This window comes from Ambystoma mexicanum, chromosome 11 (assembly GCF_040938575.1).
Source record: "Ambystoma mexicanum isolate Mex_15411 chromosome 11, UKY_AmexF1_1, whole genome shotgun sequence".
Taxonomy (NCBI): domain Eukaryota; kingdom Metazoa; phylum Chordata; class Amphibia; order Caudata; family Ambystomatidae; genus Ambystoma; species Ambystoma mexicanum.
The window spans coordinates 1,175,882,889-1,175,907,005 of NC_090934.1; the positions used below are offsets into that span (position 1 = coordinate 1,175,882,889).

At 46.8% G+C, this 24,117-nt stretch overlaps 1 protein-coding gene across 4 annotated transcripts in view; it reads left to right on the top strand.

The window, feature by feature from the left end:
- Positions 1 to 24,117, top strand: part of VPS13C (vacuolar protein sorting 13 homolog C) — a 5,236,720-nt gene that overhangs the window by 3,194,462 nt on the left and 2,018,141 nt on the right. For all 4 annotated transcript variants that reach the window (XM_069624493.1, XM_069624490.1, XM_069624491.1 and 1 more), the window contains one exon: positions 109 to 201. In XM_069624493.1, the coding sequence (XP_069480594.1) occupies positions 109 to 201 (93 nt within the window). The remainder of the gene's footprint in view (positions 1 to 108; positions 202 to 24,117) is intronic.

Below are 24,117 nucleotides of genomic sequence, written 5' to 3' on the forward strand. Positions count from 1 at the left end.
CGTTTAGGCAAATCAAAATCTTTTAACAGCCAATTCATCAGAGGAAAGAAACAAAAACGTCATATTACTTATATTAAGTGAAGTCTAAAAACGTTCTCTTGTCTCTAGGTGTTACAACCCTGCTCATTATTACTGGAATGCAAAAGCCGAGCAACAGTCGGAAAGAAATTAACGCTGACAGTTGAACAGGTTATTATAAAGGTAAGGCTGTAGTTCAAGGTCTTCTACCCTTTAATCAGTCACTATATTTCTTTGACTAGGAAATAGTGGTCCATTAATTGGTATTATCTATAAATGTATTCTGAAGGAGTTCCAAACGTCATATGGTGCTGTGTAATTGTTTGGGCGTATTGCATAGCACTCGGAGTTCTTGTAGACTACTTCAGAGCAGTCAAAAATAAAGCTAATTGGGATGACCAGTAAGCTAGAGTTAGACAAAATGGAGCTCATTTTTCAAATGACTTCCATTTTGCACTGCAGAGTGTCAAAGGCAAGTGTAAAATGGTGGCAGAAGCACCTTTTGCACTCTGCAGTGCAAAATGAATAAACGCTGCTTGCCATGTACGCATGGTAGGCAGCATTTACAATGATTTTCTATGCAATTTGCCTGCATTTTTCCAGTGTAACAAGCAGGCGGATTACATAGTAAATTTTTGGTTTTACGCAAGCATGAAAATCACATGTTAGCATACAACGAGAAGGCAGAGGGGGAAAGAGAGACGAAACGTAACCCCAGTTCCGCCCCAGCCCTCTGCCTTCAAAAACAATGAAAATACCCCAGAGCGTGAACAGGTGTTAAAACCTTTGACACCTGTCTTTTTCACCTTCATTCACACTCCGAAGATATCAAAATGAATTAAGTGTACTCTAGGCCAATCAATGCACAGTAAGGAAAATATCGACCTTTGGCACTTACTGTACCTTTCTGACGACATTCTCAAGATAGAGGGGAAATGTTTATATATTACTAGGCATGATATGAGCCTGCCTTATGAAGCCACTCTTTGGCTTCTGGACCTGTGTAATCGGTATAATTAGAGAGCCAGGAGCATAGCTTAGTAGTGTATTATGCACCAGGCAGAGGAATATTCATTCAACACTTGCCTAGACTGGCAGCCAGGGGAGAAGTCTCAGTACAGAGGTAATGTGACTGCTCCTTGTAAGGCTGATAATGAGACTGCTAGACACATTGTTTTGGGCCTTTTGGCGATTTCCCATGGTTTTGTCTGAGAGACCAACATAAACACTGTTGCACAGTGATCCCGTGAGGCAACGATAATAGTGAGAGGATCCAATGTAAATGGCAAAGACTGAAGAAAATTGTCACAGTGCTCTATTGACCTGATTGCTGCAGAAGAGGTTTGGGTAATGGTTCACACACATGTTCAATACAGTACTTTAAGGGACATGTGGGGTTCCCACGAATGGGACCAGTCACATGGAAACACTGACCGTATCAATTATCAGTTTTATAACGTTTGAGCTGACACTGCATTTAAGGTTACACCTTAGTAAGGCAGTCCACAATATGTTTACAATGTGTTAACAGCTATCAGCATCCACAATATACTGATGTTGACTGTGCTGAAGGTTTTCATATGAAAGCTTATATTGAGTCAGGTTAGGCTGGAGGTGGGGGAAGACATGTAAACATTGAATAAAGTTCATGAGATCAAGGACCCTGGGTGCGGAGGGGGAGGGGCAGAGCACAGATGACGACGGGAATGTTAAGAAATAAAATTGACCAGAATGGAAAGTGCCATTGATACCCAAATACACAATGCTAAGTATCTACACATCTGGACTAGGTAACACAATGTAGCTTGTGAAGAATGTGAGTCCTGGCATGTTACAATGCTGGATTTCCAGAAGAATCCCATTACATCAGGGCCCAGTGTAGCAAGCCATAGTGCTAATTTACAAGGAATCACTGGTAATTCTGGCATACATAGAAAGGATAGTTTACTTTGTACTTAGCTGTATTTGTATTTGGGTTTTGTGTAGCGCAAACCTAGCTAGGATGCAAAGAAGCACTGTACATGTTGGTGTGTTTTATGCATGGGGTAAGAGGGAGGGTTTACAATATGTGTCAAGCAAGGGATGCTGCGGCCATGGGCTGTGATGTGATGTTGTAACTCAAGGAGCCTTGATGGCATTTAGGTGCTGACAGAAGATTAAGGTATTGAGTTCCTTCATGACATGCAAAATAATTGGTGTGGTGCTTAGTGGGAGAAATGTGGTTGAATTTCTTGTTTTCTATTAAGAGTAAGGCTGCAGCGTATTGACGGGCCCTCAAGGGGGCCAAGTGTTTTGCCTGAATGCTGGTGGGGAGAGAGTTTCTCTAACAATGTGAGAGATTACCAGGGCCTGAGCTGTGGTTCTGATGTCCTCTTGTGAAAGGAAACATTTTATCTTCACTAGAGAGTTAGTTGGTACCAGGCAGTTTGAGCCTTTTTGTAGAAATGTTGCTGGTAGACAAGTGGGTGGTTTAGCGACTCTGAGTGATTGGGCAGTCTGTGCCAGGTGATGTGTGAAGCCACCAAGGTGCATGTTATATAGCCAATTAAAGAGTGTGAGAGCCCCTCCACTGAGATCGGACATGAGTCAAATACCCAGCTCCATGGAATTTCTTCTACTCTGGAGGGCCTACAGCTATGTTTTACCTCACTGCACCCTTCAAAGAGAAATAGCATCATTTTGGATATCAGTCTGGTGCCACCCACACAGGCAGTCCAGCACTGAAATGCTAAGCAATGGTTCTCTGAACAAGAGTCTCATCAGAAACCCCAGACACATGTTTAGGCCTTGTTGGACCCTCTCAATGAGGTAAAGCTGAGTCTCTCTAAGGCACAGTGCACAAGGGGTCAACATCCGGATTACCCTGGGTTACCTAGGGTGAAATCCATTTTTAAGCACGCTACGGCTGATGGATATCCTTGGCAGCATCGTCAGAGGGAAGAGGCCATGGTGTACGGTTCAGTCATTTGCTGCTAAAGAAGGAGCAGAGTGGACTGGTCCCTGTGCTTTCTGGGGCCGGGCACTGGCACTGTGTTGGTGCGGCTGCTGTTAAGTGAGCGCAACATTCTGTCTTTGGTGCCATGTTACGCCTACGCTGTATGCCCTGTGGGGACACTCTACTCTATGGTACTTCCTTCAACCCTGTGGACTGGCTGGTAATCCTCACCCTGGGCGATGCCGGCATAAAAGCGAGCAGCCTATACAGTGAACGAACTGAGGATACCAGAGTGTTTGCTGCAGGGCGGCTGTCATGCACTGGGGATGGTTCCTGACACAGAGAGTAAGCACTGCATCATTGAGGGAGTCGTGGCTGATGCTTCATCTATGAACAACCCCCAGAAGCTCAATGTCTGCTGAGCTCTGGCCTTTTCCAGGCTGGACTACTGCAACTTCCTCTTTCTCAATCTTCCTCTCTCCTCTCCCCCACCCTCCTCTCCAGCTAATCCAAAATAAGGCTGCAAGATTTATCCTTGGCCTCAAGCCCAGGGACCGTATCGCTCCAGCCCTAAAATCTCTCCATTGGCTCCGGATGGCTGCAAGGATCGAATTCAAGACCCTCTGCATCATCCACAAGGCCTTCTGGGGCCTGGGACCAAGCTATCTCCAATTTTCCTTCCCTAAATACCAACCTGCTAGGGCCCTATGCTCCTCTAACTCCAAGTCTTTGACTGTCGAACGTTTCTCTGAGAAGAGAGTGGGGGGCAGATATCTCTCCGTGGCTGGTTGCCTTATTTTGGAACAGCCTTCCTGCCCCTCTCACATGTGTGCCGGACCTTCTTAAGTTCTGGAAACTGTTAAAAAGTCTACTCTTCTCTACCTTTTTCCCATCCTTGTTAATCACCCCACTGTCGCTGTGACCAGTGGCTTGATCCTCATGAACCCCACAGGCTCTCGGGCCCTTCCTCCCAGTCATTACCAGCACCCCCCTCCCACTGCATTGCCCTACAGGCCACTGCCTGGTGGCTCCACCTACCACCATTGAGAGCTGCCTGTATTAGCACTTAGCCTGAGGTGTTCTTCCTGGGTCCCCTTAGCACTTCCATCTTGGGCCCTCCTCCAGCACTTGTCCATTAATCTGCTCCCTTTTCCATCCCTTCCAATGCACTTCTCATCATTGCACTTGCACGGTCGAATGCCACAAGGCCTAGTAGAACCATGACTGTATATATTTTATTGTTGCTTTTTGTTTCTTGCCGCTGTTATTATTACCCCTGTTCCCTTGTGGTGCTTTGAAACACAATTCTGTTGTATAAACCGCCTTACTAATGGTCAATAAAATAAATCGAAATAAAAATAAACATCCTCTCCCTCCTGCCTGAGATTGTTAGAGGAGGGTATTGAGGGTATTGCAAACAGCACACTTAGAATCCGCATGACTGGATATGACTTTTCCATGCAAGCCTACACATTGGGGGATAGCTGTTGGAGAGCCAAGTGGGCTGTCAAGCGGCTGATCAGTACATCAATCTCCTATGGTGCAGTGCCATTTTGACTCTGGGGGTGAGTGCGTGATGGCTGCGCACATACACAACTTGGCGCCATTTAATCCTCTAACATGTAGCTACCATCTACTGCACATGTAGTGCTCATAATGGCTCCATTCATGTCCAAAGGTGGTGCTAGCCAGAAAAGGCAGGGGAAGATGGATGCTTACATTAAACAGACCTCTAAGGCCAAATCACTACATGGTAGCGGTGATGACCTTGCTGGCCAACCGCTCAATCGGGGTAATATGCAAGCTGGGTTTGCGTTGGTGAACAAAAAGCTAGATGACATTACTGCTGATACCTACATGTTGCATACTAAGCTGGAGAAGGAGTCAACAAGAGTCACAGATGCAGATGGGAGAATAAGTAATACGGAAGATGATACAATCATCACGATGGCTGGTTTCACCAAGATGGCTGCTGATCTGAAGGGCACTACGGCCAAATTTGAGGATCTGGAATCCCAGTCTTGGCGCAATAATATCTGCATAATCGGGGTCTCAGAAAATAATACTAATGTCCAAATGTAAGACTTTGTTGAGAAGCTGCTGCTGGACCTAGTGGATGGCCAAAGATCTTCTCCAAAGTTCACTGAGGCACAGGCACCGAAACCGAAACCTGGAGCGATTGTGGCCTGTATTTTTAACTACAAGGGATTGCAAGAAGATTCTGCGCCAGGCGAGGGAGATCAGCGAGCTGAGGTATGAATCCAGTACAATATAAATTTACCCTCATTTCTTGGAGTGAAGAAGCTGCTGTGGGACACATCTGTTGCATATGCAATGCTCTACCGGGCAAAACTGTGGTTCCAGTTCAAGGAAAAACTTTTTTTTTCACAATCCCTGAGGAGGCAGCTCACTTTGAGTCTAATATTCCACAACTGCGGAAAGGGTCTTATGGGTGTGTCAGTATGAATGATGAGACTGTCGGAAATGGACGAACTGCTCACTACGCCAGTTTACTTTATGTTGTGTTGTCTGGGATCTGTTAATAGTATATCCGGTGCATAGTTATGGCCCTCTGGGCACTCTTTAACAAGCTCATCTGGCTGATGACATTCTTTCAGTTTGGGTTGCGCTGATGGGATGGTGCTCTTGATAGCCTCCCCCATGCAAGGTTATATTTTATTGTTTTGTTCACGTTACGCTCACCTGGCTCCCACAGAGGCGTCGATCTGAACTGGACAGCTGCGGTCTCCACCAATGTGACGCGTAGGGCCGAGATGACGGACTGGACTGGCCCACCTAACTTTGTTTGCTTGGCCCGTAGGAATATTCTTCTGCAAATGGAAAAAGGGAATTAACCACCCGTGGAGTTGAGCGTAAATCCCCCCACTCCCGCTGTTCTCCCCACAGATCACCATTGATGTCCCCTCTTATAGTCTCACCTGATGGTTTGAAAAGATGAGCTCTCCATCCTGCATTGAGCGCAGGGGCGCCTTGATAACCAGTTGCTTCACTGGCTCGAAGGAATTGGTGAGTTCCAGAACAATATTGACTCCGAGATTCCCGGCAAGACGCCGTAAGTATGTAGTTCGTAAGAGTTCAAATGCCTGACTTTCACTCTTGTCCGATTCCTTGCAGGTTGCAGCTTGACCCTAGTGAAGAGTTCCTCGTGGCAACCGGTAATATTCTGGTAAGGATTTGTATTTTCCAACACAGTTCGATAAAATGTCAATATGTAACCTGTTGCTTTCTCCCTTATTCAGCAAAAACAAAGAGGTGATGGCTGGAAGGTTTAGAATGAATCTTAACCACTGGCAATGCTGTGCGCAACCCTCCAGACCACCGTTCTTCGCCTGCCAAGCCATTACAGAAGGGGAAAGACCATATGCAAATCAGGCTTGGCCCCACCCCAAAAGGGGCAGTCCAGCCCAAACTGCTAGGCCACATCCCTTCTGCACGAGACCACAAGCATCCCCAAACATGTTTCGCCCTTGTTGGGGCTCTTCAGTGAGGAGTAGCTTGGGTCTCTAGGCCCAGCAGGCACGGGACCCACGTCTGGGCATACCCGTCCCACTCGGGTGACAAAGCAAAAACAAAGAGGTGATGGCTGGAAGGTTTAGAATGAATCTTAACCACTGGCAATGCTCTGGGCAACCCTCCAGACCACCGTTCTTCGCCTGCCAAGCCATTACAGAAGGGGAAAGACCATATGCAAATCAGGCTTGGCCCCACCCCAAAAGGGGCAGTCCAGCCCAAACTGCTAGGCCACATCCCTTCTGCACGAGACCACAAGCATCCCCAAACATGTTTCGCCCTTGTTGGGGCTCTTCAGTGAGGAGTAGCTTGGGTCTCTAGGCCCAGCAGGCACGGGACCCACGTCTGGGCATACCCGTCCCACTCAGGGTGACAAAGCAAAAACAAAGAGGTGATGGCTGGAAGGTTTAGAATGAATCTTAACCACTGGCAATGCTCTGGGCAACCCTCCAGACCACCGTTCTTCGCCTGCCAAGCCATTACAGAAGGGGAAAGACCATATGCAAATCAGGCTTGGCCCCACCCCAAAAGGGGCAGTCCAGCCCAAACTGCTAGGCCACATCCCTTCTGCACGAGACCACAAGCATCCCCAAACATGTTTCGCCCTTGTTGGGGCTCTTCAGTGAGGAGTAGCTTGGGTCTCTAGGCCCAGCAGGCACGGGACCCACGTCTGGGCATACCCGTCCCACTCGGGGTGACAAAGCAAAAACAAAGAGGTGATGGCTGGAAGGTTTAGAATGAATCTTAACCACTGGCAATGCTCTGGGCAACCCTCCAGACCACCGTTCTTCGCCTGCCAAGCCATTACAGAAGGGGAAAGACCATATGCAAATCAGGCTTGGCCCCACCCCAAAAGGGGCAGTCCAGCCCAAACTGCTAGGCCACATCCCTTCTGCACGAGACCACAAGCATCCCCAAACATGTTTCGCCCTTGTTGGGGCTCTTCAGTGAGGAGTAGCTTGGGTCTCTAGGCCCAGCAGGCACGGGACCCACGTCTGGGCATACCCGTCCCACTCGGGGTGACAAAGCAAAAACAAAGAGGTGATGGCTGGAAGGTTTAGAATGAATCTTAACCACTGGCAATGCTCTGGGCAACCCTCCAGACCACCGTTCTTCGCCTGCCAAGCCATTACAGAAGGGGAAAGACCATATGCAAATCAGGCTTGGCCCCACCCCAAAAGGGGCAGTCCAGCCCAAACTGCTAGGCCACATCCCTTCTGCACGAGACCACAAGCATCCCCAAACATGTTTCGCCCTTGTTGGGGCTCTTCAGTGAGGAGTAGCTTGGGTCTCTAGGCCCAGCAGGCACGGGACCCACGTCTGGGCATACCCGTCCCACTCGGGGTGACAAAGCAAAAACAAAGAGGTGATGGCTGGAAGGTTTAGAATGAATCTTAACCACTGGCAATGCTCTGGGCAACCCTCCAGACCACCGTTCTTCGCCTGCCAAGCCATTACAGAAGGGGAAAGACCATATGCAAATCAGGCTTGGCTGAGAGAAAGTATGAAGTCTCGGGGAATAATACCTCCGGCGGTAAAATCAGGTAAGTCTATTGTGGTGAGGAGGGTTCCCCTTGTTAGTCCCTTTGTTTCACCTTGCTGTCCTTTTGTTTCCCCTTAGGGGCCGGGGTTCGGCGACGATGCAGTGGAAGCTACGCCGACCCGTGAAGAGGAATAGTACCCCTGGTGGTAAAATCAGGTAAGTCTATGGGGGGGGTAACTAATATTCCTCTGTGTATTCCCTTGGCTCACCTTGCTGTTCTTGTCTTCTCCTTAGGTGCCGGAGTGCGGCGGGAACATGCAGGAGGATTCAGTGGAATGTGAAGATGCTGCGAAGGCCGGTGAGTTCAGGGCGGCGCTGCAGCAGGCGAGGCCACGCGCATAAAATAACTTCTTTCTTCCAGCTCGAAGGCGCGATGGATCGGGAATTCAGGTAAGGATCAAAGGTATTGCTCTTGTTCTAACCTTTTCTCCTTCTTTCTCCCTTTTTCTAGGAGCTCCAAACTCGAGGCGGGCGTGGCAGAAGACTGGATGCAGACTTGCAGGCACGGTGAGCGTTACGCTGCTGGATGCAGAATAACGCGAAGCGTGTGCTGCTCTTCAGGCGTGGTTTAAATAGCCTCCAAAGTAGTCCCAGGTAAGTATTCCTCCCCAGCCCCACCCGAGTAAAATAGTCCCTAGGTAAAGTAGTCCCTTCCAAGCCTCTTTTGGCTTGGAGCTCTTGCAGCATGATCTGCATCAAGTAAGTTTGCAGCATGGTCTGCACCAAGTAAGTTTTAATCTATGAGCCTGGCGCCTATGGCACCAGGACTGACTCTCCATATGAGCCTGGCGCCATAGACGCCAGGACTGCACCCAAACAGCCCCTAGCAGGGGTTGTTGGGCTTGCTTAGGATAACTAGATGCCTGCTTCTGGGGTTGCTGGACTTGGTCTGGGTCCCTGGGGTTAGGCATCATGACAGCACTCCCCCCAAGGCCCCTCCTAAAGTCGTTCTTCCCTGTGGTTTCGGTTTGTCTGGGACATTTCGGTGGAATTTTTTCACCAATCGGGGTGCATGAACATGGTCACTAGGTTCCCATGACCTTTCCTGTGGTCCGTAACCTTTCCAGTCGATTAAATAATAAAAAATTTTGACTTTATCAGCTTGGAGTCCAGGATGTTCTTAACTTCAAATTCGGGTTCTCCGTCTACAACGATGGGGTCTGGTGGCTTGGTTAGTCTTGTCCTTGGTTGCACTGGCTTCAAAAGTGACACATGAAAGACGGGGTGAATTCGCATATTAGCAGTTAAGTCCAACTTGACAGCCACCGGGTTGATAATGGCCTTAATAGAGTAAGTTCCCAAATATCTGGGGTTAAAGGTCCGTAGTCCCTTTAGAGGTATATGTTTTGTGGCTAACCATACTTGGTCCCCTATCTGGTATTGTGGAGTATCACTTCTTTGCCAATCAGCATCTTTCTTGTATTTTTCTTTCGCCTGTTTTAAATGTGTAGTTGCTTCCTTAAAGGCTTGTGTAATCGTAGCGTGCAGATGGTCCACTGCAGGCATTTCTAAGTGTTGGGGTGAGTCAAGGTCTGAGGTTCGAGGATGGTGCCCATATAAGGTATAAAAGGGGCTTTGTCCAGTTCCAGAGTGTACTCAATTATTGTATGCATATTCGGCTATCCAAAGAATGTATTTCCAATTACTCTCAGTCTGATGTAACATACAATGAAGGTATTGTTCGAGAGTCTGGTTGGTCCTCTCCGTTTGACCATCGGTCTGGGGGTGGTGACCGGTCGATAACCTCACATCGATTTGCGCCAATTGACAGCATTTTTTCCAAAAATGTGAAATGAATTGACTGCCCCGGTCAGAGAACAATACGGACAGAAATCCGTGTATGCGAACAATGTTTTCGAGGAACTCCTTGGCCAGGATTGAGGCTGAAGATAATCCCTTTAAAGGAAAAAAGTAGGTCATCTTGGAAAAAAGATCCACAATAACTAGAATGGTGTTAAATCCATTGCATGGGGGTAGATCAGTAATAAAGTCTAACGATAAGGTGTGCCATGGTGTAGGCGGAATGTCTTAAGGTTGTAAGAGTCCAGCTGGTTTTTTCTTTTGACTTTTGTTTTGGGCGCAAATGCCACAAGACATCACAAATGATTTAATATCCTTTCGTCAGGTGGGCCACCAGAATTGTCTTTTAATTTTAGCTTCAGTTTTTGCAATACCTGGGTGCCCCTCCATTAAGGTATCATGATAACGGGAAATGACTAGCTCTTGTAGTTCCTTGTGTGGCAGAAATAGCCGCCCTTGGTAATAAGGCAGATCATTGGTGACAGAATAGTCCGGGCCTTTCTTTACCCAGTCCTGCAGGGCTGTAGGATCAAAGAGTTGCTGGATCTTTACCTGAATGTCCTCTAGTGTCTGTAGAGTAGTCATGCCAAGAATCCTTTGTTCGGAAATTATAGGTACTGGTTCTGGGTTCACTTCTGCCTCTCCCATCCCTATTCGGGATAAGGCGTCTGCTTTACCATTCTTACAACCTGGTCGATAGGTTATCACGAAATCGAACTCGGCAAAGAACAATGCCCATCGAAGTTGACGTGACGATTGGGCCTTGGCTGTCTTTAAATACTGTAAGTTCCGGTGATTGGTGATCACAGTAATGGTATGCCTGGAACCGAGAAGATAGTGCCGCCAAGCCTTGAAGGCGGATTTAATGGCTAATAACTCCTTGTCGGTAACCGCGTAGTTTAACTCGGGTGCCGAGAACTTTCTGGACCAAAATGCTACTGGGTGAAGCTGGCCAGTTTCAGGGTCCTTTTGAGACAGTACAGCTCCCATGGCTAGACTGGATGCATCAGTTTCCACTATGTATGGAAGTTCAGGGCGCGGGTGCTTTAATACAGGTGCAGACGTGAATTTCGCTTTCAGCTCTTGGAAGGCATTTTCAGCTTCTTCAGTCCACATAAAGCGTTAATTTTTTCGCAAGAGTGCTGTGATGGGATGTACAACATGTGAAAAATCCAGGATGAATCTGCGGTAGAAATTGGCAAAGCCGAGCATGCTTTGTACTCTTTTAACTGAACTTGGTGATGGCCACTTAAGGATTGCGTTCACCTTTCGTGAGTCCATTTGGACTCCCTTTGGGGTCAGGATAAACCCAAGGAATTCAACTTCTGGGGCATGAAAAACGCATTTTTCCAGTTTTGCATATAGTTTGTGCTGGCACAATTTCTCAAGGACTGCTCGGACTTGCTTCACATGTTCAGATTCTGAAGTGGAGTATACTAGAATAGGTCATCCTGAGTAACTAGTGGAATTAAACAATTGTCATGATGCCTACCCCCGGGGACCCAGACCAAGTCCAGCAACCCCGGAAGCAGGCATCAAGTTACCCCAAGCAAACCCAACAACCCCCGCTAGGGACTTTTTGGGTGCAGTCCTGGCGCCTATGGCACCAGGCTCATAGATTAAAACTTACCTGATGCCGACCATGCTGCAAACTTACCTGATGCAGACCATGCTGCAAGAGCTCCAAGCCAAACGAGGCTTGGAAGGGACTATTTTACCTAGGGACTATTTTTTTTACTCGGGTGGGGCTGGGGAGGAATACTTACCTGGGACTACTTTGGAGGCTATTTAAACCACGCCCGAAGACCAGCACATGCTTCGCGTTATTCTGCATCCAGCAGCGTAACACTCACCATGCCTGCAAGTCTGCATCCAGTCTTCTGCCACGCCTGCCTCGAGTTTGGAGCTCCTAGAAAAAGGGAGAAAGAAGGAGAAAAGGTTAGAACAAGAGCAATACCTTTGATCCTTACCTGAATTCCCGATCCATCGCGCCTTCGAGCTGGAAGAAATACGTTATTTTATGCGCGTCGCCTCGCCTGCTGCAGCGCCGCGCTGAACTCACCGGCCTTCGCAGCATCTTCACATTTCACCGCATCCTCCTGCATGTTACTGCCGCACTCCGGCCCCTAAGGAGAAGACAAGAACGGCAAGGTGAGCCAAGGGGCACAGAGGAATACCCCCCATAGACTTACCTGATTTTACCACCAGGGGTACTATTCTTCTTCACGGGTCGGCGCAGCTTCCACTGCATCCTAGCCGAACCCCGGCCCCTAAGGGGAAACAAAAGGACAGCAAGGTGAAACAAGGGACTAACAAGGGGAACCCCTCCTCACCACAAAAGACTTACCTAATTTTACCGCCGGAGGCATTTTTCCCCGAGACTTCATACTTTCTCTCAGCGCCTGAATAAGGGAGAAAGCAACAGGTTACATATGGACATTACTGCACTAGCACGCTACACAGAAGAGTCGTTCTCACATATCACGAGCAGGCAGCAAGTGTTCATGTCCCCACAGCAGGCTCCGGCCCAGGAGCGTTCCCAGCCAGCCTGCGAGGAGTGTTTCTTTGATAAATTCTTAACGCTCATGCTGCGCCCCCACATATTTACAATTTTTATTTACTTCTCAAGAGCTCAAGTTACAGACATGCATATGGTAGCAGTATACAATATCCTTGTCATCGTTCTTCCCATCAGTTCCCATCTCTGTTTTATAAGGGCTCATGAGTTTAACAGTTATAACTCCCCCCACCCCCACCCACCTTTTGCCATTGTACATTTTCGGCATTTGGTTGAAGCGAAGCGTCTTTGCTCAACACATTTGAGTGTACTCCGGACCAGACCGTCCTCACAGGGCTTACATTGTTACAGAATAGAAACCTTGCGGAGAAACCTAGGTTTAAAGTACATTTGTTCCCTATCCTCCGTAAATTCATGAAAAGGCATCCAAGTGTTCAGGTATTTCCGGTAAGAGCCATATGCCAGTGCTGTCACTTTTTCCATTGCCATCACTCCCCAAAGTCTCACCCACCACATGGCCATCATCGGCCCTTGTTTATTTTTCCACGCCTGCGCCAGATTAATTCTGGCCGCACTCAGCATGTTTGGGATGAGGCTGGCCCTATTCCTTGTATTTGCGGAACTTCCTTCCACTGCCTCCTACAGCAGAACCACTGTTGGGTCGAGAGGCAGCTGTACCCCCACCACCTCTTTGATGTGGCTCAGAATTTCCTTCCAGTATGTCTCTGCCACTGGACAGGCCCACCACATATGGATTAAGTCCCTGGGTTGCCCCCAGTCCCTCCGATAGGAATCATTCTTAAGGGAATCCTACAGGACATGATACCCCCCCTTGCTTCATCAGCAGCTGGTGCAACCCACACCGCTGCCTCAACCCATGATACTGGTGGCTCCAGAAGCTGCAGCCCCACCTCCAACAGCAGCACCATCACATTCGCTGACACAAGATTGTACGCTGGTTGACCCAGCGGCCCCTATTGACACCGGGGATCAGCAGCACACCGACGAGGAGGAGCAGGACACACACTCCTCAGCAAGGACATTCCATGACAGAATCGCCAGCCTGGCGTAGTACCTCGCATCTCAAAGCCACAAAAGGAACAGCAAGAGACTGGGGTCTTGGCTGAGGTCCTCACCATCAGGGCAGAGTCCAGATCTGGGATTCCACTGCAGAAAGACATGGAGGCCCTGGGTATGAATGGTTGGTTGACACCTCACTCCACACAGCGACAAACAAAAGACTGGATGCAAAATGTAGGCAAGTGGAGGGTGACTCTCTGCTCTCATCGATTCACCCTCAGTCACTTTCATCTGTCATCGTGGCAGCGTCTAGGTAAGCCAAACTGAAGACCTCCTCAGCAAGCACGTCCACTTTCTATGGTAAGAAAGTGTATTCCAACGCAGACGGGCCAACGCTGATGCCAGATTGGCCGCAGCAAACCAAAGGCTGTGGAGGGAAATTGTTGACTTCCTCCCGGACCTCCTAACCCGCACGCAGGCATCCTTCAAGGCCAGCCTGGCAGAGGCCAAGTTGGTGGCGCAAGACGACGTGGAGGCTACTGTCGCCCTTATTGATACAGCAAGTAGAGCTGTCGGTGTAGCCACAGACATGAGAAGGACTGCCTGGCTGAGAGCAACCAGGTTCAATCCTGACGTCCAAAAGAGAATCTGAGATCTCCCTTTCGAGAGAGGCGACTTGTTCACTCCACCACAGACGATGAGCTGGACAAAATGAAAAGAGGCTCCCAGACAGCCTAATCACTGGCTATTCCTACCAAGCCAGCAGCCAAAAATGTTGGGCAGGGCCAGTATCATTTGGACAAAGGCCAGACCTTCGGTGGGTTCTGGGGCTTCCAAGACAGCCGGGCCAGGCAGCCGGACTGGTCTCCCAGCCAGCACAGGTGTAAGCACCAAAAGTCAACTCATAAGGGTTTCTTTTAGTCCCCCTCCCGGGCGCCAGCCTCAGAACCAAAGAAGCAATGATGGAACTTTTCAGATCCACAGCACCCCAGTCAGGGTCAGGTTGGCTCTCCACAGTAAGGCTTGGGGGGCACGGTTTGCAGACACCGGGGATTTCTGAAATCACACAGGGTTTCCGGCTACCTCCCCCATCTCCTCCTCCCTGTCCCCCTCTCTTCCACAAATTGGGACACCATCACTCCTCGCAGAGATTTGCTCCCTTATTGCGAGCGAGGCAGTATAGCAGGTTCCAATAGCGCCGCAGGGGTTGCATCTTTACTATTCAGAAGAACCAGGCTGGCCTGCGAGTGGTCCTAGATCTTTCCTTCTTAAACCTCTACCTGCTTATACAGAAAGTCAAAATGGGGACTGCAGCTCAGATAGAGATGCTGTGTGGGAGAGACTGGACGTGCTCCCTGGATATGAAGGACGCATATTTACACGTCCCCAAAGCAGTCGCATCGACCCTTCCTCAGGTTTCGGGTCATGGGTCTGCATTTCCAATACAAGGTACTACCATTCAGCCTGAATTCAGCACCGGGGGTCTTCACAAGGCTCATGAATGCGGTTGCGGCTCTGCTCCGGGTAGAGGACCATTGTGTATACCCATACCTCGACGACAAGTTAGTCAGCGCAGGGTCTGCGGAGCAAGTGAGATATTCAGCCGCCAGGCTCATGAGCATACTCAATGAGCTGGGGTTCTCGCTCAACTTCCAGAAGTCGCAGCTTCAACCGACACAAACACTGGTATTCTTGGGTCTTCAGTGGGACACGCAGAGGCAAATGGTGTTCCCCGCAAGGGAAAAGGTGACAACTATCAAGGCTGCTGTGGGTCACTTCCTCAGTAAGACTGTAACCACGGCATGGTGGTACCAGCACCTATTGGGTGTGATGGTGGCCTGTCTCCTGGTGGCTCCCTGCACCAGGCTATGAAGGAGGAGGCTTCAGCTACATTTTTCGGCCTCCTGGAATCAGTAATCGGGAGCTCAGGCGGCAGCAATCACCATACCCACGCACCTGCATGAGGACCTGGAGGGGTGGAGGCAGGAGTACAACATCGTGGCGGCGGACATTTCAGGCCGCCCAAGGCGAATCACACCATTATGACAGACTCTTCCCTACAGGGGTAGGGGCCACCCTGGGCGGACATGCTGTTTATGGTCTGTGGTCAAGGGACGATCAGCAGAACCATACCAACTGGTTGGAAATAATGGCTATCTGGCTCGCGTTCAGGGCATTACTTCCCATCATCAAGGACAGAGTAGTGTGCATTCAAACAGACAACTCTACCTGCATGTATTACCTCAACAAGCAGGGGGGCACCAGATCGCCGCCTCTCTGCAGGCTGGCAATAGCCGTTTGGGAATGGGCCATTGCACAGGACATCTGGACCTCGGCAGTACACCTTCTGGGAGAGTCAAATCTAGAGCTGACAGCCTTAGCTGGCTGGGCTCGGACAACTATGAGTGGCACTTGAACAAGAAGTTACTTAAGGAAATTTTCAGCATGTGGGGGTACCCCAGCATAGACCTGTTTGCGATAGAGAGCAACCGGATGTGCCAGCAGTTTGCTTCCTGGGGTGGCCGGGGACAGGGCTTCATGGGGGATGCACTGCAGATTGAAAGGAATCGAATGTGGGCCTACGTGTTCCCTCGACTCCCACATTCTCCACAAATTCCTCAGCAAGATCAGGGAAGCCCGCCAGCTGCGTCTCATTCTAGCAGCTCCCCAGTGGCCGGCCAGGATGTGGTTCTCAGACCTGCTGCAGTTGTCGGACCAACCTCCGGTTCCCCTCCCTATCGGACCGAATGCCCTCCTGGTACAGAAAGGGGTAGCCAGTGATCCACCCCTCCCCGGATAAACTAGCCCTAGCACATTGGTCCATGACCGTCTCGACCGCAGACAAGCTTTAAAGTTCTACTGCCCAGGACTAAGGACTTCTGCAGATCGGACACCTTATTTGTCACCTTCGGAGGATTCAAACTAGGCGAGCAACCGTCTAAGGCATTTATAACCAGATAGATGGTCGTGGCCATTCACAAGGTGTACACGGCACAACGCATGGTGGTCCCAAGGTACATGCACGCTCAAGCAATCATGGCCAAGGCAGCAGTGGACGCTTTTCAACGCCATGTCCCATGTCAGGTGATTAGCAGGGTAGCCACATGGGCCACACCATCAGCCTTCTGCAAGCATTACTGTTTGGATACCAGTGCTCGAGCTGACGCTGCCTTTGGGCAGGAGGTTCTGCGTAACCTGTTTGCATAGAATCCACAATCACTCCCCTCCTCAGGGCTTTCTAGTTAGTGATAATAGCCCATGCAGGATGGAGGAAAGGGGATGGGACATAGTTGTAATTAAGTGTTACTCACCGGAGTGACTAACGTACTCCTAGTCCTTAGCCCCCTTTCCTCCAAACGTCCCACCATCCTTACCCGAACATATGCAGGGTTGTTAATCGATGTAATAAATCCAACACGTCAAAGGTGACTGAGGTGTGGCAGTGTTAATGGAGCGCATGCTCCCAAGGCCGCGAGCTCACGCACGTATAAATTTAAAGGGAAAGTGTTATTTTTCTGGTTAAAAGGTTTCGTTCCCGTCCCTAGCGACGGACGCCCCATGCAGGATGGAGGAAAGGGGACTAAGGACTAGGAGTACATTAGTCACTCCAGTGAGTAACACGTAATTTATTATTTATTGTATTTGGATTAAAAAAGAAAGATTAAACCTTTAACATTTTTCAATCAATATAAATGTAAAGTTTACAATCCCTCTTAAAACATTTTTTACAAAGAGTGTATTACACAAAACAATACAATATAATTTACCTAATACAAATCATCTAAAATATTTCATGTACCAAGCTTACAAAATTTTAAAAATCTCACAACCCCCAATATCATTAGAACAGAGCCCCCCATTCGATATTGACAGCCACAACTTCTCCACATCAACCCTTTCTAGACTATGAACAAATATACCAAACATTTTAAATCCACAGGCCAATAATGCGGGACAACAAAGAAGCAAATATTTTACATTTTCAATGCCCCCTGGTGTTCTACAGAATCTGTACTGTGCGAAATCATTGGGCCATTGATTCCGAACACATTTAATTTCGTTAGTACTTATCACGTTAAAACGTAACCTCAGAAATGTATTCCGAATCTGCCTATCTGGAAATCTATAATCATATAATTTGCCATTTCAGCTAATTTTTGCATTAATTTACTATATAGTTTGTAATTTCCTATTCAGTCCCCAGTAGCTATCCAGTCATTCAAGCGAATAATCAATTTAACTCTCCCTGGGTTCAACAAAAAGGTTTCTAGTGACAGGGCCGTAATGTCGAACTGCCTATTGCAGTTTTCTTCGAATTCTTGTACACGAGCGCTCTTTCCTTGCAAACAGGATTTTCCCAGATGTGTATACAGCACACCAGACCCAGGGATCACCAGTTTGACAACTGCGTCCAAATTGCTCTGCTACTTCATGACTGAAGACCTAGTTCTCAGCGTATTGCTGGTAACGGAACACATTTTGGAAGAAAGTATGAAACGTACCGCCAGAGTAACGCTTCAAATTCCATGCAGTAGTGCAAAGTGTTGAAGTCCATCTAGTGAACATCTATGGGGCCAGCATGGAAGACCCTGCCTTATATTGCATCGTCCTTGAAATATGTGGTACATGCCCGAATGTGCGGGTGATATGGGGTGGCGTGAGAAACCAGTAGGTGTCTCACCCTCTAGTCCGCAGGGATCTGTCATCCAGGTGGCCAATGCACCAATTCGAAAAAAAGATGGGTTACATTTTCGGATACATCGTCTATTAACTCAGGCAATGATGATTCCAACAATCAATCCCTGGGTGACAACCCTTTTCGAGGAAGGGGCTGCCGAAGAGGCCGCAGAAATGCCCCCCAAGGGCGTATGACCCACAATATGCCCCTGCAGAATACCCCAGGACAGGGCATGATGCACTGCGATTTCCAGACTCGCAATCAGGCTTACAGGTGGTGAATGTATCTTCGACTGTATCTAATCAGTCATTAGCCATCTTTAATCTGTCATCACGTATCTTAACACTGGCAGAAACTTCCATTTTAAAGCGTGGTCTTTCTTTTGTCCCCACTCAAAATCCCAGTGCTATGTCCATAATAACCGAAATTAAAGGCTTTTTAAGAAAATTGAGACTACATTTCTATTTCCTCAATAATACAATACCAAGAGAATCCAACATTTCTGGGTTGTCCAGAGTGTCCACGTTCATCCCAAATTCCAATGACCTCCCTTCAGAAGTTATCATCTTCGAAAAATTGGTTTTGAATGAAATTGAACAAGCAATTCGATACCCGAGGGCACAATCGGGACCCAATTTGAAGCTACAGGAATTCAAGGCGATTCAAACTCTAGCTAGGGACCGCTCGATAGTGATTAAAGCTGCAGATAATGGTGGGGTGATAGTGGTCTGGGAGGCTTCTAAATACGATCAAGAAGTTTTGAGACTTTTGTCCATTCCAGGCCATTATACCAGAATTGCTAATGACCCATCTAAGTTGATTAAAGACAAGATTCTGGCACTCACAGATGAAGGTAACCAAGCAGGGTTCCTCTCGACAAAAGAAACTGAATACATTCATTTTTCAGAGGAACGGACGCCCCTTTTCTATATTGTGCCAAAAATACACAAAAATATGGAAAATCCTCCAGGCCGGCCCATAGTTTCCGGCTGTGGTTCCATACTTGAGCCGATTTCCAAATATATTGATTTTTTATAAAACCTTTGGCTATGGCAACCCCTACCTTCCTATTAGATTCACGTGATGTAATTAATCTTGTTGAATTAAAACCTTTTGACTCATCCACACAAATACTGATATTCTTAGATATTGATGCTTTATACACAAATATACCTCAAGATAGAGCTATTCTCAATTTAAGAACAATCTTAGAGAGGCGTACGCCTTCACACACTGTACCAACGGAATTCCTATGTAAAGCAGCCCAATTGGTCCTGACCAACAGTTTCTTTAAATTTAAGGAACAGTTCTTCCTACAAAGCAAAGGCACGGCTATGGGCTGTACCTTTGCCCCAAATTTGGCAATAATATTTATGGCCTTATTGGAGGAAGAAAAAATCCTGCATTGCTCTAACCCTTATAGAGCACCGATCAAGATATATCGTCGTTACATCGACAATGTATTTATGATCTGGGATGGACCCTTGGAAACATTGCTACTGTTTGTGGAATGGTTGAATAAAGTGGATGTGGATATCAACTTCACTTTTGAGCACTCCACCTCTAGAATTGCTTTTTTGGACTTATCATTTTTTTCGGAAGAGGGGTGCCTCCATACTGAATTGCACAGAAAGTCTACGGAAAGAAACACCACATTAAAATATGAGAGTCAACATCCAGTCAGCCTTCTGCGTAATTTACCATGTGGCATGTTTCTACGGCTTCGCCGCAACTGTACAGACATTAACAACTTCACAAAACATGCACTCATATTGGAAAAAAGACTCTTGGAACGTGGTTATCCAAGAAAGCTCATAAAACAATCCAGAAAGAGAGCTCGCTATACAAATAGAGAGGCACTACTGCAACCCAAACCACGACAGAGAAAAGAGAACAACTTGTCTGTGTATCAACTTTTTGCCAACACAACGAAGCCATTAAGGGCATTATACTTAAGAACTGGCGCATTCTTAATGCATGAGGAACCACTCTGTCAAAACCTCTTTTTGCATTTAAAAAGAGTAAGAATCTGAAACAACAAAACACTCGTGCCAGTAGAAGTTGCCCTACGCCTCCTATGGTTCGGGACCTCAATCAAAATCCTGTCATTGGACATTATCCATGTACTAGTTGCGTGGCTTGTACATTTTCTAAAAAAACAACCTCCTTTTTCATGCAAAACAAAAATTGGGACTTTCACCACTTGCAAAAGTAAAAATGTAATTTATGCAATCATGTGTCCCTGCCAAAAGATGTGTATAGGAAAAACTACTCGGGAAGTGAGCACCCGCATTAATGAACATCGCTCCAAGATAAAAACCTGCAATCTAAATTCCCCTATGGTGATCCATTATGTAGATATGGGTCATAAAGCAGAAAACAAATGAAGTGGTTCTGTATTGAAAATGTTTCTGGCCCCAATCCTACACAGCTTTTAAATAATCTAGCGTACAAAGAACTACTATGGATCTTCAATTTAAAGACATTGGCCCAGGGCCTTAATACTCTGGAACCCTGGCATTCAGGGACATGACACCTTTTTCATTATTCCATGGACCGATCTGCAGGCCATGGGTTCAATGGTAATTTATACACTGGGCCCAGTTATTGCCGGTCACAATTACTAGTTATGTGATGACCATTACTTGATGTCTTCATTGCTCTTGGTTTATGGCGGTCCTAACACAAATCTTGCCCCAGGCATAACATTGGTTTTGGCCGTTCATCCCTAATGCATGCCCGGAGCCAGTATAGACTGTTTTTCCATCTTTAAATGGCAATTCCATCCATCTGCCACACATAGTAGGGCTACATACTATCAAAGCTGATTCAAGGGTTAACAATACTAGTGTAATTTATCCGGTATATTTCTCCATCATTTTTATATTTGGGATTACCATAATACATAATAAAACTTTTTTGACGTATTTAAATCTTTCCTGTCATTTACTTTGCCCATTTACTTAGATTCAAAGGCTGTGTGCTCCATTGGTTATGGTGCATGATAGCAGAATAGCGATGTAGTGACATTCTTTCACTCTCGTTCGTTTTCATAGAACCGCACTAGAGTGCCGGCAGAAACGTTTGAGAGCAGGTCCACGCAATGTATGGTAACGTGCTGCTCACTTGCTTAAGAAATCACGTGAGCGAGTGGCTCACGTTAGCTCCACCCAGGATCACGTGAATAGTCATAACGCATTTAAACGCACTAACAACCTAGTTGTTCAGATGCGCTACTACGGTCCCAAGAGTGAGTCGGAGGAATCCTGAGGTTTCCATTCCTATCGCGGACTTCTGCTTCCATCGCTGCAGCAGCTGCCACTGTGTCAGCGTCCGCTTGGGTAAGTAACTCCAAGGATATACTAGCGCCATTGCTGTTTTTTCAGCTGTATACTTGTTGTCCCAAATTTTTTTGGGGGAAACACAAAGTATATGTTAAATATAACCTCAGGCTGGTGCAATTTGTTACTGCCACCCGCCCACCAACAGGTTATTGATATGGCTTATACTGTTTTTATGACGTTATACAATTACTCATTAGTAGTTCTCTCTCTTATTCATTTTTGATGCCTCAGATGTGCAAGTTTCAGGGCCCATCTCTCCTGAACCACGGGCATTGCCAATAACATCCTGCTGAGATGCACAATTATTTTCTACTTGCACCCCTGCATTACCCGTCACTTTGGGTAAGAGAACAACCAATTGCCTCTCTCCCATTTATAGCTTCCTGTGTATTCATCTTTTTCATTTGGTACGGCAGCTGACATCATCATTTATTATCTAAAATCTTTAGATTGGAGCTTCAAGCTGACCCATCTATCACGCAGGATTTTTCATCTGGACTCTGCCTACTTTATACTTTATGACAGTGTTTCCGGTACCACACATACAACGGATTGACTCCAATTGTACCCAGGTCAGTCTGTAGTCTCCACAAAAGTGTTTTCACCACTCCAAAAAGGACCTTCCTATTTGGGCTTCACGCATGGATGGTGTTCTACTTTATTTACAATGGATCTGTATACAGCTATGTTTCACTTTTGCCTTGCCTAGGGACACTGATTTCTTCATGGTCGCACTCCCTGCATGATACCCTTGGTTTACCCCAGAGACATATAAGCTTGGGGCCACAAGCAGGATTAGAGTAGATCTTTTTATTCTACACTTTGAAACTCTTAAGTAATACATTCACACTTCCTTTCTTCTTCTCTTCTCTTCTTTTTTCTTTCCTTTAATAATTTTTTATTGGGAATTTATGGCTTTATGCTTATTTTGTTTACAGAAACCCAATTACTATCTCCTGATGAAGACGTAACCCTAAAAACGTTTACACGTCGAAACCGGTAGAGAAAAAAACCTTGGATAAGGCCAACTTCAAAGATCATTCAACTTTGGCCTATCCCTACTGTTGACCACTTTTCCAAAATCTACTGTGGCTATGCACTTTGTTCTGCACAAAAAATCTTTCTTATAATAATTGGATTGTTGATGAATTGTCATATGTTTTTACCTTGTATTCATTGCTGGTTTGTATGAGTGGATTGATGTATGTGGTATGGAAGTGGATGAATGCATTTAATAATATGAATATTATGAAATTTTGATGTTTTTACATTTATTCCTGCTATGTTAAATAAATAATTGCCTGAGTGCGGATTAAATCGTGATTAAACTCACACCAGATTATATGTATTAGGTATAATAAAATCCTTAATACGACATTTCTCAAATTGTATCCTCTGGATTTCCTTTCCGAGATGAATCCAGGTGGCCTGGACACGGCCATCACTTTTGGATCCAGTTCCTGGAGGTGGGCCACTGCGGGAGGATGACCTGGGTGAGGGGTCTTTGAGGAGTGGGACACCAGATGGTGAGACGCAGTATCTCCTTCCTTGTAACGCCTTTACCCCATCCTACCAGGTAGGATATTTAGGAACTATATCCCCCCACCCCCACCCCATTTACAACATAAACACTTTCTCATGGTCAGCCTGCTATGAGAGAAAACAGACTAGCACCCAAGCAGTATACCTGACGTTTCCCAATACAATGGTCAGGCGAGGTCAGGCAATTACTGACCATCACACACACCTGACTTTCCTTACACTTTCCCTCATGGATAAAAGGCAGATCACGAGAGCACACTCTAAGCGAGGCAAAACACACAAGGAAGCAGCAGTTTCGAGACGGCAGCTGAGCAAGAAAGGAAAGATGGCAAAACCGAAGGGGATCGCAAGGCAGAAAATTCCCTTGACTTTTTGTCCAAGGAACCATTACTTTACAGAGACCTTGAGAATATAAGACCAGGAAACCAGGCTGAAGAATCCTGCATTGTGTGTCAGACATACCTGGGGCCCTCCTGCATCAATAATCAAAGTGGGGAGAAACACCAACTGCTGTGGTACCGTCCTTAGCTCCAAGGACAAAGCAGCTTCAGTGAAGTCAACACAGCCGGTGAGTTGGGGAGACCGATACAAGACTTGTCTCTGTAGAAGGCAAGGTTGCAAGCAGCAACATTGTATGGCGAGTGCTGGAACGAACATTGTTAAAACACGTTTTATAAGAGATGCAAGTGAAGTTGAACTGCTGATGAGCGATTGAATTTTAAAGCAAGCTACAATACCTATGACAGACTGGTCCGGCACCGCGTAGGTGCTCAATCGAAGGTCTCTGCAAGGTAGCCAGCTGAAAAGTGACAAAAGTACATACATTTGGTCTAAGCCCAGTGGAGGAGACCAATTGAAAGAGAACAAATAAATGTGAATGGAAGTGGTCCTGCAACGGGCCAAGCAAAATCCTGAATTCACTCGAAAGTCTTCGATTTTGATGAAATAGAGAAAGTTTAATGGCAAAGAGACTTTGGCACAGAAGCCCCTGATGTTGAAGTTTTGAACTGCATCCTCGTGCTAGAGAAGCCAGAGAATGTACTAAGCTCTATTGTGTGCCGCCTTGTTCCGTGCTGAAAACTTGGGGAAGGTAGGCCAACGGCTTGAATATCCTGACATATAATTTCTTGAACACTTTTCTTTTGCATAACATTGTTTCCCAGACTATTTGTATTTAGAAGTAAGGAT